Below are 15,708 nucleotides of genomic sequence, written 5' to 3' on the forward strand. Positions count from 1 at the left end.
GTGTTTACTTTATGGTCTACAAATTGTTACAAACATACTGGTAGACCTAGAGAAGATTCATTCAGTTACAAAGCTACTGTGGTTCCAATATGTCAAATGACCTATAATGTCAATACCATTCTAAAAGCCAGAGCCAAGTCAGTTAATGTGTTGCTTATGATGTAACGCATGTTACTGCATGATAAAACTCCAACTGCTTGTAAAAAAAAAATAAACAACAAAGAAAAAAAACAAAACAAGTGAGCCGTTTCTGTTTTTATTGCAGACAGGCCATTGCGAGTAAGGGATCTAATCAGGAGATGCAAAACACAGCAGTCTAATTGCATCATTAGCTAAACCACTGACTCAGTCGGAGACTATAGCCTCACCCCTCCCCCAACCCACCGTCTTCTGCCCCATCCAGAAATAGGGAGCCAGGCCTCCAGCTCTTTACTGTACAGCTGCTCAAGCAGAATAATTCTAGCATGTTATGTGCAACAGCGCAAAATGTTAACGTTCCAGAAATATCCAAATGGAAAAAAAAAAGAAAAGAAAAAAAAAACGCACATTAATGAGCCTGTGCTATGTGTTGTCATCAAGATGGTTGTCAAGAAAGTCATTTTTATGCTCACATTGTATCCTGGAAAAGATTATCTTGAGCTTGGATACATAATGTAATGATGTTTCCACAACATGTAAGGCATGGTCCTGTCTAAAGTGACTAAGCTCAGCTACCCTGAACTTTCCAGATTGTAGCCAGGGGTGTTCATCACACACAGGTGCACCTTCGTAGTTTTGACATCATGTGATTTTAACAAGAGCAACCTCTCTTGATGCACTGAAATTGGTAAAGCAACCAGTCTTTTTTTAGACTTACTGCTGTTCTGGTAGTAAAAGCCGGTAAAAGAACCAACTGACTTGCTTTCTAATTTGAATGACCCCTGCTTTCTGCAGGTCAGTTTAGCATGCCTTGAGAGAAGCGCTTCCTGTCTCAACAGAGCCAGCCCAGGTCTGCTCAGGGCTTGAAGAACAATTCGATCTGGGGCCTCACTTCCACTTCAATCCATCACANAGCACCNAAAATTNCTCTTTTGAATTGTCCGAGACTCGTTTGTTTTTAAATGTAATCATCCCTATAAAGTTTTATGCCAACAATTAAACTGGGGTAATCACATAAAGTGCATTTGCTTGATCTACAGATGTTTCAAATTACTTATTACACAAACCTCTGTTAAATAAGGTGAAAAGGTTGGACAAACCAGTTAAATGTATTCTGCTCTAGCATATATTGACCATTTAGTGGTTTCTGCATGCATGTGACTCCAGCACAGAGAAACAGAAATTCTTAAAAAATTATTAGTAATGTTATATTATGACCGAGATGAAAACATTTCCTTGAAAGGCCTCTGATTAGCGAAGTCATATACTGAACCTTTTTTTCCTCTTCAATAAATGCAAAAACACAAACAACAGTTGTCTTATACAGTTTAGAAACATTTAAACCAGAATCATATCTGACACACTTTTATGCAACTTAATAAAAATCTGGCAAATGTTAAGGACATGTTTTGAAGCATAACGGGGATCATTGTTATTTCTTAATTTTCAGTTTAAGTCAAAACTACCAACTCTATTGCAGTATTTTTTTTTCTACTGTGCTTTTTGTCAGAGAGAAAAAAAGATCTGAATTGTTCAAAGCCAATTTTTCCAAAAAAAAAAAAAAAAAACAGCATCGGACAGAAAAAAATCTCATCAGTGCATCTCTACTGTTGACATGACAATCAAGCGTATTTACTGCCAAGTGATTATAGTTAATACTTTGTCAGCTCTTTGAAATACAAAGTTTGCTTTTTAATCGTCTTTAATGCTCATTCTTTATGCTCATTCTGATGTTACAGAATGTGATAAGACATTTCATAGTGTGTAGCAACTCATTTTAAAGGGGGTAGAATCTAACCCCTTTATCACAACATGATCAATGTTGTAATCATGACATACATCATGTTGTGATATCACAAAATCACTTTGTGAAATATCGCAATCACTAAGGACAGCCTGAGTTCAGTGTTTGGTTGGTTTTATTATCCCATGTAAACTGCATTCAATCTCCTTGCCAATAATATATTTGGTGAGTTGGTCATATTGACTTTACTATCAATATGCACAAAGTACTGTTTGGAATGCAATAATGATTTGTTAAAGTCAGTAAGCTAAAGATTACATCAACCAAATGAGAATCCCAAATGAGAAAAAGTGAGGAACTTGAGGACTTACAATCCACAAGTTTGTAAATCTTGTATATTATATTAATCTAAATTATGAATACATGATGAGCCATGTCATGTACTGATCTTGGTCCACTGTTTATGTCATTTTTCAATAGGACTTGAAAAATCCTATTTTTCTCTACTATGACATGTATAAATGCCAAGCATTGTACCACAGTGGTTGATTAGTCTGCAAACTGACATGACCTAAACACCATTAAAAATGCACAGTAGGGGTCTCAAACTCCAGTCCACAAAGCTGCTGTCTTGAAAATTTAGACGCATCTCTGGTCATACACACCTTAATCAAGAAGCTAAATTTCCTCCTTATCATGCAGCCAAGCTCTGCTAATTAAGTCGTACCTGAGAGATGTGTGTTGAGGAAGACACAGATCACTTTTTTCAGTTTTCTGGAAAGCTAAAATTTGGGGTTTCTTTAGTAGTCAGCCATATTAATCAAAATAACCAAAAAGAAATATTTGGCAACACTTTATTTGAAGGGGGGTGAATAAGACTGACATGACACCATCATAAACATGACATAACACCTGTCATGAACATGAATAAGCCTTCATGAATATTTATGACTGTTGTCAAAGCGTCATTCGGTAAATTATGACACTTTTAATACAAAGTTGACATTATTCAAAATGTCAACTTTGTTGTTATGACAACTTGACATTAACCAAGAAATCATTACTGATATAAATTTGTTATAAAAGTATTACTGATTGCACTTTAAAAATCAGGTAACTTTATGTTATTAAAGGTAAAGTTTAAACAGTAATGATTTATTGGTTAATGTCAAGTTGTCATAACAAAGACATTTTGAATAATGTCAACTTTGTATTAAAAGTGTCATAATTTACCGAATGACGTTTTATGACAGCAGTCATAAATATTCATGAAGGCTTATTCATGTTCATGACAGGTGTTATGTCATCTTTATGAAAGTGTCATGACAGTCTTATTCACCCCCTGCAAATAAAGTATTACGGAAACATTTTAACATGTTCATTTGTGTGATTTGAATCCATTTATGAGTTACACTTGTGCTGCACAGAGGGCCCAAAGCAGCAGCTAGGTTTGCTTACACCTTGAGTCGGCTCTGTGTCTGAGCTCGGTATTAGAGATCTTTCCCCTGCAAGTGCAGCACGCGGTGTACCAGAAGAGAACTTGCAGTTTATTCACTGCCTATGTAAAGAGACAGAAGTGAAAATAACACCTTTGATTATTCTTGTTGAGGGTGCAAAAGTAAATGTCAAGGCATCACCTTGACAACCTCCATCACTGACATCTCTTTACATCAGGTTATGTTGGAAAATGCTTCTGTTAGTTTTAGAATTATACTCTTTCCTGTTAGAATAGTTTTGTTTTTTTCCATCTCAAGAAATATGACTAAGCTTCCTGTGTCACACAGAGACGTCTCAGCCTGCATAGCACAGCACTTCTAACCTGGCCTCTGCCGCACCGCATTAGCGACAGCGATCATAGAGCCCAGCCTCACTCTGCAGCTACAGCATCTGCTGAGGATGGAGAGCTTCTGGAACTGACGGCTCCACGTCGCCTCACATCTGCAGAGCGCCGTCTCAGTGTGTTGAAGATATGACGTCCCGCCGCTTCGTGCGTTCAGCGGGTAACGCATCTCTTAACTGTGAGCGCGTGTACTGGAAACAGACGTCGCTCGACCGTTACTCTCCCCGGGCTATGAAGCCAATCAAATTTGGCCTGGACTGCAGCGAACTCGATGCGGTCCACTCAGAACAGTGAGCGAGCTAATCAGTGGCTAATACAGCAACCCGAGTACGGTAATGATGTTAAACCCTGTCCGGGTCGCTGTGGGGCGAGGAGGAACGTCCTGATCTCGTCTACATTTCGACACCATTCGCTGTAACTTACCGTCACAAACGCTGCGTTCACAATAAATCTCGGATTTGAACATGACTGAACTCATATGTGGCGTTTATAGGAGTCGAAATAACCCGAATAACACATGCGAGTCATAGAGGGAAAAACACCTTTCTCCCTACCTTTGACAGAATCCTGCTCTTCCTTCTCGGCTGGGGTGCAGACCCTCTGAATTTTGTTGCTCTCACACAGCCACCATGCGCTGCGTCTAAGCCCCGCCCTCTCGCTCTGAGCGGAGTCCTATTGGCCCGTTAAAACACAACTGCAGACGAGCCAAAGCTCTTCATTGGCTAAGGACAGCTGCCAGTCTTTTTGGATTCCTCTTCCCGCGTCCCGAATAGCGTTCCTTCATGCGTTACATTATACAGCCTATATTTAGGCGTTAAAAACAAGCAAGTAAAAACAAGTCAAAGTGACCTCCACCAGCAACACACCACAAGGCAAGACAAACTGAGCCTTCACACCTACACTTTTAATGACTGCACAATGGAAGCTGTCAAGACAAAGAGGAAGCTATTTAGGCAACGAACCAAACAGAGGAAATTTATGTGGAAGTCATTTGTGGTAATTATGCAGTGATAATTTGCCTTTTATTTGCAGAAATAATGCTGTGCAATAGAGATAGCCAGATGTTTAGGTGTCACATTTTCTCCAGAGTGGTGAGGGAACTTTAGAGTCAGTCTTTCATCACGAGAGGAGCCTTGACTTGAGCTGCAACCTCAGCCCCCATAAGTTCCTCTACGATTGTCAGGGCAAACTCAAAACTGGTTCCTGGCCCACGACTGGTGATGTAATGCCCATCTTTCTGCACTCGAGCTTCTGAATATTTATAGTGATCTAAAAAAGACAGAACAATACCATTAGGATGGCACGGTGTGAGCTTGGAGCCACAGCTCAGATTCACAAACATAAAACCTGCCATTGTTTCACCGCACTTAGTTCTAGTATGTTCCGTCAAATGACTGCATCTTCCCTCACCTCAGTGCTGTTTCTCTGCTCTGTGCACAACTGCAGTGACATGATTCTTTACAAGCAATCAAAGAGCCGGTACAGCACCATCTGCTGTCCTTTACAGATACGTACAATTCCAGCTGCAGTCAACCTTTTGATGCCTTCAACCACAAACCTCAATATAATTTTTTTGAGATTTTGTGTTGTGACATAAAGAGGTTCATGACTTCAGTGGAAGAACAATGAAACATGGTTTTCTACACCAAACAGAATCTGGTAGTGGTTTACATCAAAGCTCATGCATACATATTTAGAAAAGTCCAGACAAAAATTTAATTGAGAATCAACTGCAAAACTTGAAAATTGATGTCCACAGCTGCCATGCATGCAATCTGACAGACCTTGAGCTATTTTTACCAAAATGAATGCTCAAAACAAAAACAAAAAAATGGTAATAATCAAACTAGATGTGAAAAGCTAGTAGAGCCCTACAAAAAAACGTCGTGGAGCTGCTAATGTGAGAGCATCCCTTCAGGGGCGGCAGATACAAAAGCACAGTTTTGAAATATTATTTGTAAAAAAAAACAGTCTACTTTATAATGATGGAATATTTTGATCACATAAAATACATATATAATACACTAAAATATGTTGTTGTAAAATGAACAATGTGAACATTTTTAAAGGGGAATCAAAACTTTTGAGGGGTACCGCAAACTAATCAAGGTCAACAATGTTTTTACCTCCAACCATCATCTTCTCCTTCATGCCTGGATGTGAGGTGACTGTGCTGCCGTAACCGATGCCATGAGCCAGAAGAGCGGTCGGACCTGAAGAAGAGCCAAGCTGGTTCACGTGTGTTTAAAAGCTTTTAGACTCATACACAAAAAAGAATATAGAAATAACCAACTTTATCAGTTTTAGAAAATCTTTTTATATATTCTGGTTAATAATAAATGAATGACTCAATATCTGATTATGGCGTGTCCTGAAGGTGTCCTCAACCTTTGCATTGTTTCTAAGAATACACTCGCACAGTATACAGTTTCAGCTCCTCTCCAAAGACTCTGCAGCACTCTGGAAAGGGAGCGAAATAAAAAGGAGAGGCCGAGGACGCCGACTTCTGCTGCATTAACTTTGGTAATGCCCTAGCGCTGCTGTGAGCTCATCCAAAAACTGTTAATAAATAGAAAGTTATTGATCACGGTGCTTTGGCTGCCTTCCCGTGCTGTCTCAAGATTACACTTTCCCCACTGGCAGAGCAGCAGACTGCCAGTTGAAGCCAAGCTACTCCTGTTACGAGTCCCCACCCGGAGGACGCCAGTCTGGGTACAGAAACTAACGGCATAGCAGATGCAGAGAAACATTCATTTACTTACTGATGAATGGGAGATACGCACAGTGAGTCATTTCAATTGAAGCTCTTTTTCCGCTCCTTGGGTCAAGGAAAAAAACCTGATGTTCATCTCATGATGCACCCTCTCCCTGTTTCATTAAGGCGTGTATTCCTGAGAGGATTCCAGTCATATTTAGGACACCCTTCAATCCACTTTCCCGCACTGGTTCACTGTCCCTGTTTGAGACATCTTTCCTGCATCCTGTCTCTGCCCTGGAAGGCTGTCAGATAAAATCTAAGTGCTTGTGGGTCTGTTCAGGGACACCAGCATATGCGCAACCTTTCACTTGTGTGCCACGAGGGGCAGGGGAGGTTCGCCAGTGACCACAAGCTAATGAAGTGTGACATTAGGGGACAGAGATAGTTTATGAAAAAGCCCCTAATTTCAGATCCAGAACAATAAGTCCCAGGTTTATCTTTGGTTCCTGTCTGTCTGTAGGGGAAACAGCTGTCTCATCAGCTATGCTGCTTTCGGTTGAATCCACGAAGATAGGATGTCTCTGTTAACTTCTGTGGCATTGCAAGCCTCTCCCATCATATCGCCTCAATGTCTTTTACAGATGTTACTCCATGCTTTCAGGCAGAAGCCATCTTAAGTACAGGAGACTTTCTGTTCTGTCTGCTTCTATTTCATCTTAGTGTCATATGTTCAAAAACAAGACATTGTCAAGGACAAGTCACAGAAACGGATAGACTTGCAGTGCTGCAATTTCACAAAACAAAACCCAGTAAATTATGTCGGTAGTATAGAAAAAGTACAAAATACGATCTTAAGTGCAGCACATTTTATATTTTGAGTCGTCTTTGTTTTACATTTGTTAGATTTTATAAGCTTGCACCTCCCTTTTATAATGTTTTGACTTAAATCATTTTTAAAATTAAAGAGGTTAGCCCAGTATAATTAAGATTTGTTTGTTTTCATATGCTGTACCTGCACAGATGGCTGCAATCAGGCCTTTTCTGCCATCTTGGTCCTTTAACACCTCCTTCACAGCAGGAGACTGTAGAAAAAAAAAGAAGAAAACAGATGCACAGTGAGTCATTTGCAGACCATGTGATGGTACTGTGTATATGCTGACTATATTATATTAACACACAGTGGCAGTATGTTAAACACATGCAACAGCATTTCTCTGAAAATACAGCATGCACAATCACAGATTTATATATAGTCTAACCTTTCCATAAATACATTTACTGTAAATATGAAATTTTATCATTTCAACAGACTTACATTTTTTACTGTGTTTCAGCATTTTTGCAGTTGACTTGAACTTTGTTCTACATTAAAGGAGCATAAAAACTGAACCACCGGATGCAGAGTAGGACTGGAACAGCCAGATGCTCCGACTTGTTCATAAGACTTTACTAGGTTGCAGCTTGTACAGGATAATGTAGAGACTAAACATGTGGATGAGTGATCCACATGTTTAGTTGTGAGAAGCTACAAAGCGTTCATGGAAATCAGGTTGCAACAGTTCTTAAGAGAGGAGAAAAGTGCATCTGGGTACAAATAAGCACAAAGCAGCCAGCTGAGATCGTCCTTTGTCACATCTGAAGCTCTTGAGAGTTGGGTGTGTTTGCTTTGCTGCTCATCTCTAACAATTAAATCATGTCTCCAGTGAATTATTATAGCAAAATCAATCTCCTCCCCCTCAGAAACAGATTAAATTTGAGTCAATAGCAGAAAATTCAATCTAAAAAAGCAGTTTATGGAGTAAGCGTATTAAGATATTTGTCATTTTAGTCTTGTTATTGTTCCCAATTTCCATTTTTACTTTAACAAATAAACTCATTTGAACTTTTACCATAGGTGCCCGAAGAGTTTCTCTCTGCTTAATTTAAATTCCCACTGCACTCATCGTGGAGGTGGAGGAACGAACAAATGAACAAAGCGTCGCGTGTAATTTTCTCACCTCTGCCAGATTCTTGGCTCCTGGCATTCCTCCTGGCAGAAGCACCACATCATAAGGGCCCTGAAAAACCAAACCAGATAAAGTTTCACAGCAAGATCAGCAGCCATCACCCAGCATACCAGTTAACACCTCTCACTGAAAGTCAGGACATTAATCACACATAGGCATATTGCTATAGAAGTTTATTCATAGTACATCACAAAACAAATGAATGGAAAAAATCCTGCAGATTCCAGGCCTGTAAATGAAAATGGAAGACCTAAATAAGATACCGTGAAAGGGTTTCTTGTATTATAGTAGCTTACAAACACATTCATACCCGTTGAGCTTTTTCATATTTTGCCACATTAAAACTATATTGTTGTCTGTGGCTGCAGTGACAAAATGTGAAAAAGTTCAAGGTGACTAACTCAGATTTTCTGTGATAGATCAACACAACATATAATTGTGAAGAGGAAGAAAAATAAATGGCTGTAAAACAATTTTAAAATATGAAAAGTGTGCAGTGTATTTATATTTTCCCTCCCTAGTCTAAATAGTCTAAAATACAATCCACTGTAGCTGATAGATTTCAAAAGCTGTTCAGTTTGTTTAAGGGAAATTTTAACCGGATTGGATGAAGTTGTCAAGTCTTGCCACCAATCCTCATCTGGAACAGGGCTCGGGCATTTTAATACGTCTTGATTTAAACTCTTTCAACGTAACTTTGATTATACATTTAGTGTTGTCAACCTCATGAAAAGTGACCCTCTGTTGCAGTCTCAAGTCTAACTCATTTTATTTCAACTCCATCCATCTTCTCATGAACTCTGACCAGCATTTCTGTCACTGCTAAAAAAAAGCAGCCCACAGCATGATGGTGTCATCACCCAGTTTCACTATGGGCTGTGTTTAGGGCTAAGTGAAATGTTGACTTTCAACACACACCACATGTGTATGTGGGCCAAAGTGTGGACCTTTTGTCAGACGGCAATCAAGACTACTCATGGCCTCCTAACGATGGCTTTCTTCCTACTACTATCAAATAAAGGCCAGAGTTGTGGGCTGAATGACAAACAGTTGTCTCATCTGAGCTCTAGATCTCTGCAGCTCCTCCAAAGTTATCAGAGAATAACCTTTTAATTAAGCCCAGCCTGTCAGCTTAGTTAGAAATCAGTATCATGTCAGATTTGCAGTTATTCTTTATCTTCATGTTATGGGTTGAACAGTGTGCTCTGTTAGAAGTTTGAAGCATAAACTTAAGTGCTCCACAAATTCATCCATGTCCTCTTTGCTGTGTTTCTTGGACTTTGTGATGCTGTTTCTTCACTAATGTTCTCCACTGAGGCCTTCACAGAACAGGTGAATTTTTACTCAAATTAAATTACACACAGCTGGACTACAAGCAGGGGACTTTGGAAGGGAAATTTCTGCGCTGGATTTTATTTAGTTGTGTCAGAATGAAGTGAGCTCAATATAAATGCAGGCTGAAATTGTTCTCCTTCCACTTTACTAATGTGGATTGAAGGTTGCATTTGTAATGTGACAACCTGTAAAATAGTTAAAGAGCTGCGAAATCTTCAGTAAGACACTCACTGTAACAGCTTACTGGAGAACCAAAAGACTCACCTCTTTGCTGGCTTCCTCTAGACTGGCATCGGGACAGATTACAACACTTCTGCTGCACACGACTGGCTCTTTTCCTGTCAGACCCGCAACCGTCACTGCAATCTACAGATGTGAACACATTATCATCAGACGAGGGCAGTAACTAGTTACATTTAATCAAATAACCTTTGAAAAAAAAAACTTTAGAAGTACTTTAAGAACTTTTATTACACCATACCTTTTACTTTTACTGTAAGTAATGTGAGTAAATGAAAATATTTTAAGCAAAAAAGCACCAGACACAGATATACAATTTGTATAGAAGTGAGATATCTTGTTTGTACTCAAGCTTTGTTGTTATGCTATTTTCCATCTATTGCGCCATTTGGAGATTGAGAAAATCAAGTAAACACTAAATGTTGTCACTGCAAGTGCTTTAAACTGTTCTAACATCTATGTATGTATACACACTACCTACTGTATTAGTTTTAAAAGTTTTCACAATTTTAATTCTGCATATGTCTTGTTGAATATGTTAAAATAGTGCTACTGTTACATTAGTATTTGTGTGTGCGGCGCGTGTGTGGGTGTGTGTGTGTAATTGGGTATTTTTGAGGTAAGTACCCACCCGTCACTGGTGCAAATTATCACAACACGTCATCCTGACTTCACTGGTTTAAACAAACCTTTATTTTGAAAGGTTAATAAAGTTTAGAGGTTAATTGAGTTTGGACGCTGATATTTCAGTTTGTCCCCGTTTGAACTCCCTGCAAAGGTTATGGGGACCGTCCACAGTTAGCCAACTTAGCTGACTAAACAAAAACACGCGAGTGATGAAATTGCGGATTTCAGCACTCATAACTTAATTGCTTGGGTATTTAGTTTTCTGTGACTTTTATTCATTATGACTGTGATTAACAGATATTAAAATGGTTATTTACAGCAGAAAATTCAACTTAGCGACACAGTAAGGTTGCCTGTTATATCATGCTAGCAGGCTAACATGCTAACACATAGCATAAACTGTGCAGAACGAACCCCGGCTCTGCGCATGATGTCCACAGGAATCACAGTTTCCATCTCTTCTGCACCTTTAGACAGGATCACTAACGCTCTCTTTCCTGCCATGGTCAGCTTAATGTTTCGCTTCTGCAGAAGCAAAAACGCTTCAAACTTCAAGCAGCGTCGGGCGTGCTTCACGGTGAGAATATGACAGGAGGAAGGTTGCCAGACCCCGTCTTTTTATCCCCCTGTCTGGACACTGTTGTTCTTCCATTTCTTAAACCTGGAAGGCTTACATGTTCAATCTGTTTGGAACTTAGATTACAAATAAAAATGTTGAAACTCCAAAATAAATATAAGAAATTCTCATTATGTTTATCTCTCAGATAACTACAGGACGTTTAAAGTTCCAAGTAAACAGAAATCTGGAGTATTTTGCTTTGAATAATGACTTCATCCAACTGACATTTTAAATGTAGTTGTTCCAAACGCCATATATATTTTTTTACCTGGTTTTGGGAACAATATCCACAACCTGACCTTAAATATTATAATTCAAAAATTAAATTACAATTAGGCAATGCACAATTTTGTCTAAGAGAATTAACAGATTTGTTTTAGTTGTAAGTTTCAACTATACTTTGCCTCAAAACGTGTTGACACCCCTTTAATTTTTTGACCTTTTTTGTAATGTTTCAACTTTATTGTATTTTACAGAGACTTTTTGTAGCAGACCAAAAGTTTTGCATTATTATGAAGTAAGTATATGTAAAACACTTGTATGTGGTGGAAACAAAGCAACCAAACATGGTGATGCCAGCATCACTATGAGCATCCCTTTCTTCCCCCTAGTGGTGGTCAGATTTGTTGGGAAGATGGAGTAATCCTAAAAGAAAACCTGAAAGACGCTGCAGTCAAAGTCCAAACTTAAATACAGTCGAGAATCTGGGGCAAAGTTTTAACATTTTTGCAGACATCCTCCATTCAATCTGAATGAGCTTGGTTTCTGAGACATAGTGCCTACGACTTGCATTTATAATTGTGTTTTGTAAAACTGGTTCTTCAAAACATCGACTGAAGGGAATTAGCATTAGAATTATAAAATTTTGTATTGTTAATAGGTTTAAAAACCGTATTTATGTGCTGTGTACTTCACAGTTATACATGTGTCACATTGTTCTAACACATTAAATCATCTGAGAATAAATAAAGTTAAGATTTTAACATGACAAATGTAAAAGTGTTCAAGCTAGCTGTACAAACCCTATCCTTATCAAGACAATCTGGATTTGGGGAAATTAATCCAAGAAGTCGTTTTGGTATCTAAAATAAATAAACATAGAAACGTAATTGTGACATTTTTACAACTTGTCATCTTCACTGTCTTCTGTTTAACTTGTTTAACTGTCACAGTTTAACTTATTCTCAACATTGAAATCTTTCGCACACTAAAAAAAAAAAACCCAAACAAAATCAAATGCAATTTGATACACTAAATATATGAGAAATTGGAAATTGAACTACTTTTGGTTCTTGACCATGATGCATATCGGCATTTAATTAATGCACAATTTACCAGTATAAATAAGAGGCGTCTGTGACAACAATTACATTTTTGCGGTCTCATGTAATTCACTCTTTCCTCCAGCAGATGGAGGTATTAGCCAAGGCTTCCGTGGAAAGCTTGAGCACAATTGAATGTATTTTAAAGAAACTTTCATTAAAGCGAACAGATGTCTTGAAGAAAACGTTCCTGAAGCAAACCTAAATGTGTCCTCCGTTTGCAGGTTTATTATAGATTATCGATCAGTAAATTAATCAGTTAAGTGACTGTCAAAGACGATCATAAAAATCTGTTTGAGAACTTGTGCATCAGAGATTTTGAAGCTCATATTGGAGTGTAAATCTTAGGGTCTCAAGCTCTAGTCTGCAGGCACACATCTCTTAAAGTGTGTATGTGTGTCTGTTTTCTGCTGCTGTGATTCATCACCATATTTGAAACAACAAAGTGCGGATTAGACAAAAGCGTGGGGGTTAGTGCCAGCAGGTTGTTTACTGCAACTCTCAGTGAATTCAAGAAGCAGTGAAGATTACCAGCGCATGTGGCTGGGGATGAACCGAAGCAGACCCACAAAGGCACTCCAACAAAATTCCACACAAGCACGTTAGACTCAGAATATGTCACCAAGTAGGAAAGGAACCATTACGCCATTATTTTATTTTTGCACAGTTTTATCTTATTAAAGTCTGTAAGTGACTAAAAACTAGGCTTGAAAAATTATTTTAAAAAAAGATAAATGCGGAATTAGTTATCCACTTCCTTGATCTTGTTCTCAGTAACTAATACAAACGTCTAAAGTATTGATTGTCAAAATGATCAAAACATACAAAAAGGAAAAGATGCAAATCTTTTTCTAATAAAGTTAATTTATCAGGGAGTGTGCAGTACCCTCTACTATAGTTAGCAACCCTGGGAATAATGCTTACAAAGAGTTTTGTATTATATTTTACAATACTTGCAATATTTTATATTGAAAATTTAGCATAGTTACCACTTTTTTGAAGGAATTTTTTCAAGTGAGCTTTGGAAATTTTGTTTTCAGGTCCCCTGACTGTTTGTGGAGGAAAAACAGCTGTCTTAAATGCCATGTTTTCTTGTCTTTCCTAATTTGAAGATAGTCTAAGAGAGACAAGCTTCTGTGTTATGTCGTCGTTAGACCTCAGGAAAACAAAAAGATTACTTATTAGAAATGATTAGAAATCCTGACAAACTTTTAAATGCAGATAGTAGAAAGGCTTTAAAATGTTCCATTAGATCAACTGAAAGATTTGTTAGGGTTTTTAATAATTGTGAAGATTTTGTCAATAATGATTATTATTATTATTATTATTATTATATTGTTTTTTTTTTCTCCACTGAACTAATCTACTTTGATGATTTTGGGATTTTTTCGAAAATTTTCAATATGAAGTTATGCAACTGCAATAAAAGATAGATACATAATTGGGCTTTTCTTTGTCAAAGTGGTGTGTATTGCATGTTTTATTTTAACAAAGCTCAGTTGAGCCTGTGGAATAAAACCATCCTCATCACCAAACTCCTTTGCACATTATTATTTCTGCTATGTTCCCACTTGCCTTCACAGTCAGGCCTTGTTCTCTGCTCTGTTTTATCGGGACCCTCACAGAGGCCTGAGTGAAAACCTGAAGGGTTTCTGGAGTCAAACCTCGGGGGAGGGAGACAAGAACACAAAAACATTTTTTTTTTTTCTGAGCAAAGAGAAAATCCTCAAACTGAAATGAGGGAATTCCACAAATTACTGATTGTCGCAAAGTAATCCTGTTACCATTGGATGTAATATGAAACGGTGTAAACATGGAAATAAACAGCTAATGTGGATGTAGCTTACAAGCAGAGGCTCTGTTCATTTGAGATATACAGCAGCAGCAGCAGCAAGCGCTACTTCAGATCATGACTGAGGAAGAGTGTCAGAAAAACTTGGAGCATTTCTACAGAAAATTTACTTTTACAAGCAAGGAAAAAAAAACATTTTTTTTCTTTATTTACCCTTTTGTGTCATTTTACTTCAGCTCGTTTTTGTGCAGCCCTTTTCTAACCAATTTCCTCCTCTCACTGATCTAATGGCAGTTTTCAAGTTAACATTTCTGCTCTAAGGAAACTGATGCATATTTAGGAGCAGTTTATCTTCCCATCTGTGCGCAGGCTTTTATCTCGCCTCTGCTTCACACACTGTAAGCCACCGAGTGCACCGAATGAGTGACAACCATATAATCTTGATTGCATCTCGACGCTATTACCTTATGCTGCCAAGAGCTCAGGTGACAGCTGGGAGGGAAAAGGTGACATTGAATTTTTACGCACCTGTGCCTCCCTTCGCGCAGACACAAGATGGCGCCAGTTGAGAGAAGACAGAAAAACATATACAGAAGTTTTGAAATGTAAAGAGTTTTCAGATGTATGGGTCAGACATGCAAGAGAAAAAACAAAAAAAACAAAAACAAAACAAAACTGCAGAATGTCTCAGCATTCATTGAACAATTTTTGTTAAATGCTTCAGAATATCCAAAATGAGATGCCTCCAAATCCAAACCGTGACAAATTGTTTTCAGCCACAGCGGCTGTTTTATAAATTAATGTGTTGTTTAGCTCATTGACTATGTGTAACAACATGGACCAGAATTGCCTCATAGTCATTTCAGGTTGCAGAGATCTCCCCCCCCCCACTCACCAAACCCCCAGTAAAACAGAAGGAGGAAGAGAGGGTGGCATTTATTTGAGGACTCTCCATTTTTCTTTCTTCTCCTCCTGCGTCTTGAGTATCAGTTCGTTTTGCTCTCAGCTTGCCTGCATTAGATGTCTTAATGCTGTACAGTGTGGCCTATCTTCAAACAGGAGCCCTGATCACACGTAGCCCTGCAGCGGTGCTTCAACAGCCCCCACCTCCACACCCACTCCCTCAAGCCTCAGCCCCGGTCTGCTCCTCAGCACAGAGGGCAATAAAGACACAAGACGGATTAGTGTTGTGTGCCTAACAAAGTGGTTGCCAGAGAGTGAGAGGGCCGTGCCCATGGGCGCAACCACAAGCCCCTCTCTGTCGAGGTCCCCCCCCCCGCCCCCTCTCCACCCGCCGCGCCTCGCCTCCCCCTGCTAGGGCATCCCTAAGGTCCGCGCTCTCTCAGG

General features: G+C 38.8%; 1 protein-coding gene across 1 annotated transcript; it reads right to left on the bottom strand.

Moving 5' to 3' along the window:
- Positions 1-4,605: 4,605 nt before the first annotated feature.
- On the bottom strand, positions 4,606-11,251 carry LOC106941633 (protein deglycase DJ-1zDJ-1). Its single transcript, XM_015024705.1, has 6 exons — positions 11,043-11,251; positions 10,026-10,127; positions 8,418-8,477; positions 7,433-7,502; positions 5,849-5,935; positions 4,606-4,991 (listed from the first exon to the last, which is right to left on the bottom strand). Exons 1-6 carry the CDS (start codon positions 11,130-11,132, stop codon positions 4,831-4,833), a joined length of 570 nt encoding a protein of 189 aa, XP_014880191.1. The 5' UTR covers positions 11,133-11,251; the 3' UTR covers positions 4,606-4,830.
- Between the last annotated feature and the right edge of the window lie 4,457 nt (positions 11,252-15,708).

Source organism: Poecilia latipinna, unplaced genomic scaffold (assembly GCF_001443285.1).
Source record: "Poecilia latipinna isolate Pla-1442-1.1 unplaced genomic scaffold, P_latipinna-1.0 Scaffold3779, whole genome shotgun sequence".
NCBI classification, from domain to species: domain Eukaryota; kingdom Metazoa; phylum Chordata; class Actinopteri; order Cyprinodontiformes; family Poeciliidae; genus Poecilia; species Poecilia latipinna.

Bases quoted from the DNA above. Each gene is read 5' to 3' on its own strand.
- LOC106941633 (XM_015024705.1), bottom strand. From the start codon at position 11,132: ATGGCAGGAAAGAGAGCGTTAGTGATCCTGTCTAAAGGTGCAGAAGAG. The intron at 8,478-10,025 runs GTGAGTCTTTTG...TTGGTTTTTCAG, and splicing joins TAGAGGAAGCCAGCAAAGAG to GGCCCTTATGATGTGGTGCT. The intron at 4,992-5,848 runs GTAAAAACATTG...TGTCTTTTTTAG, and splicing joins GGAGAAGATGATGGTTGGAG to ATCACTATAAATATTCAGAA.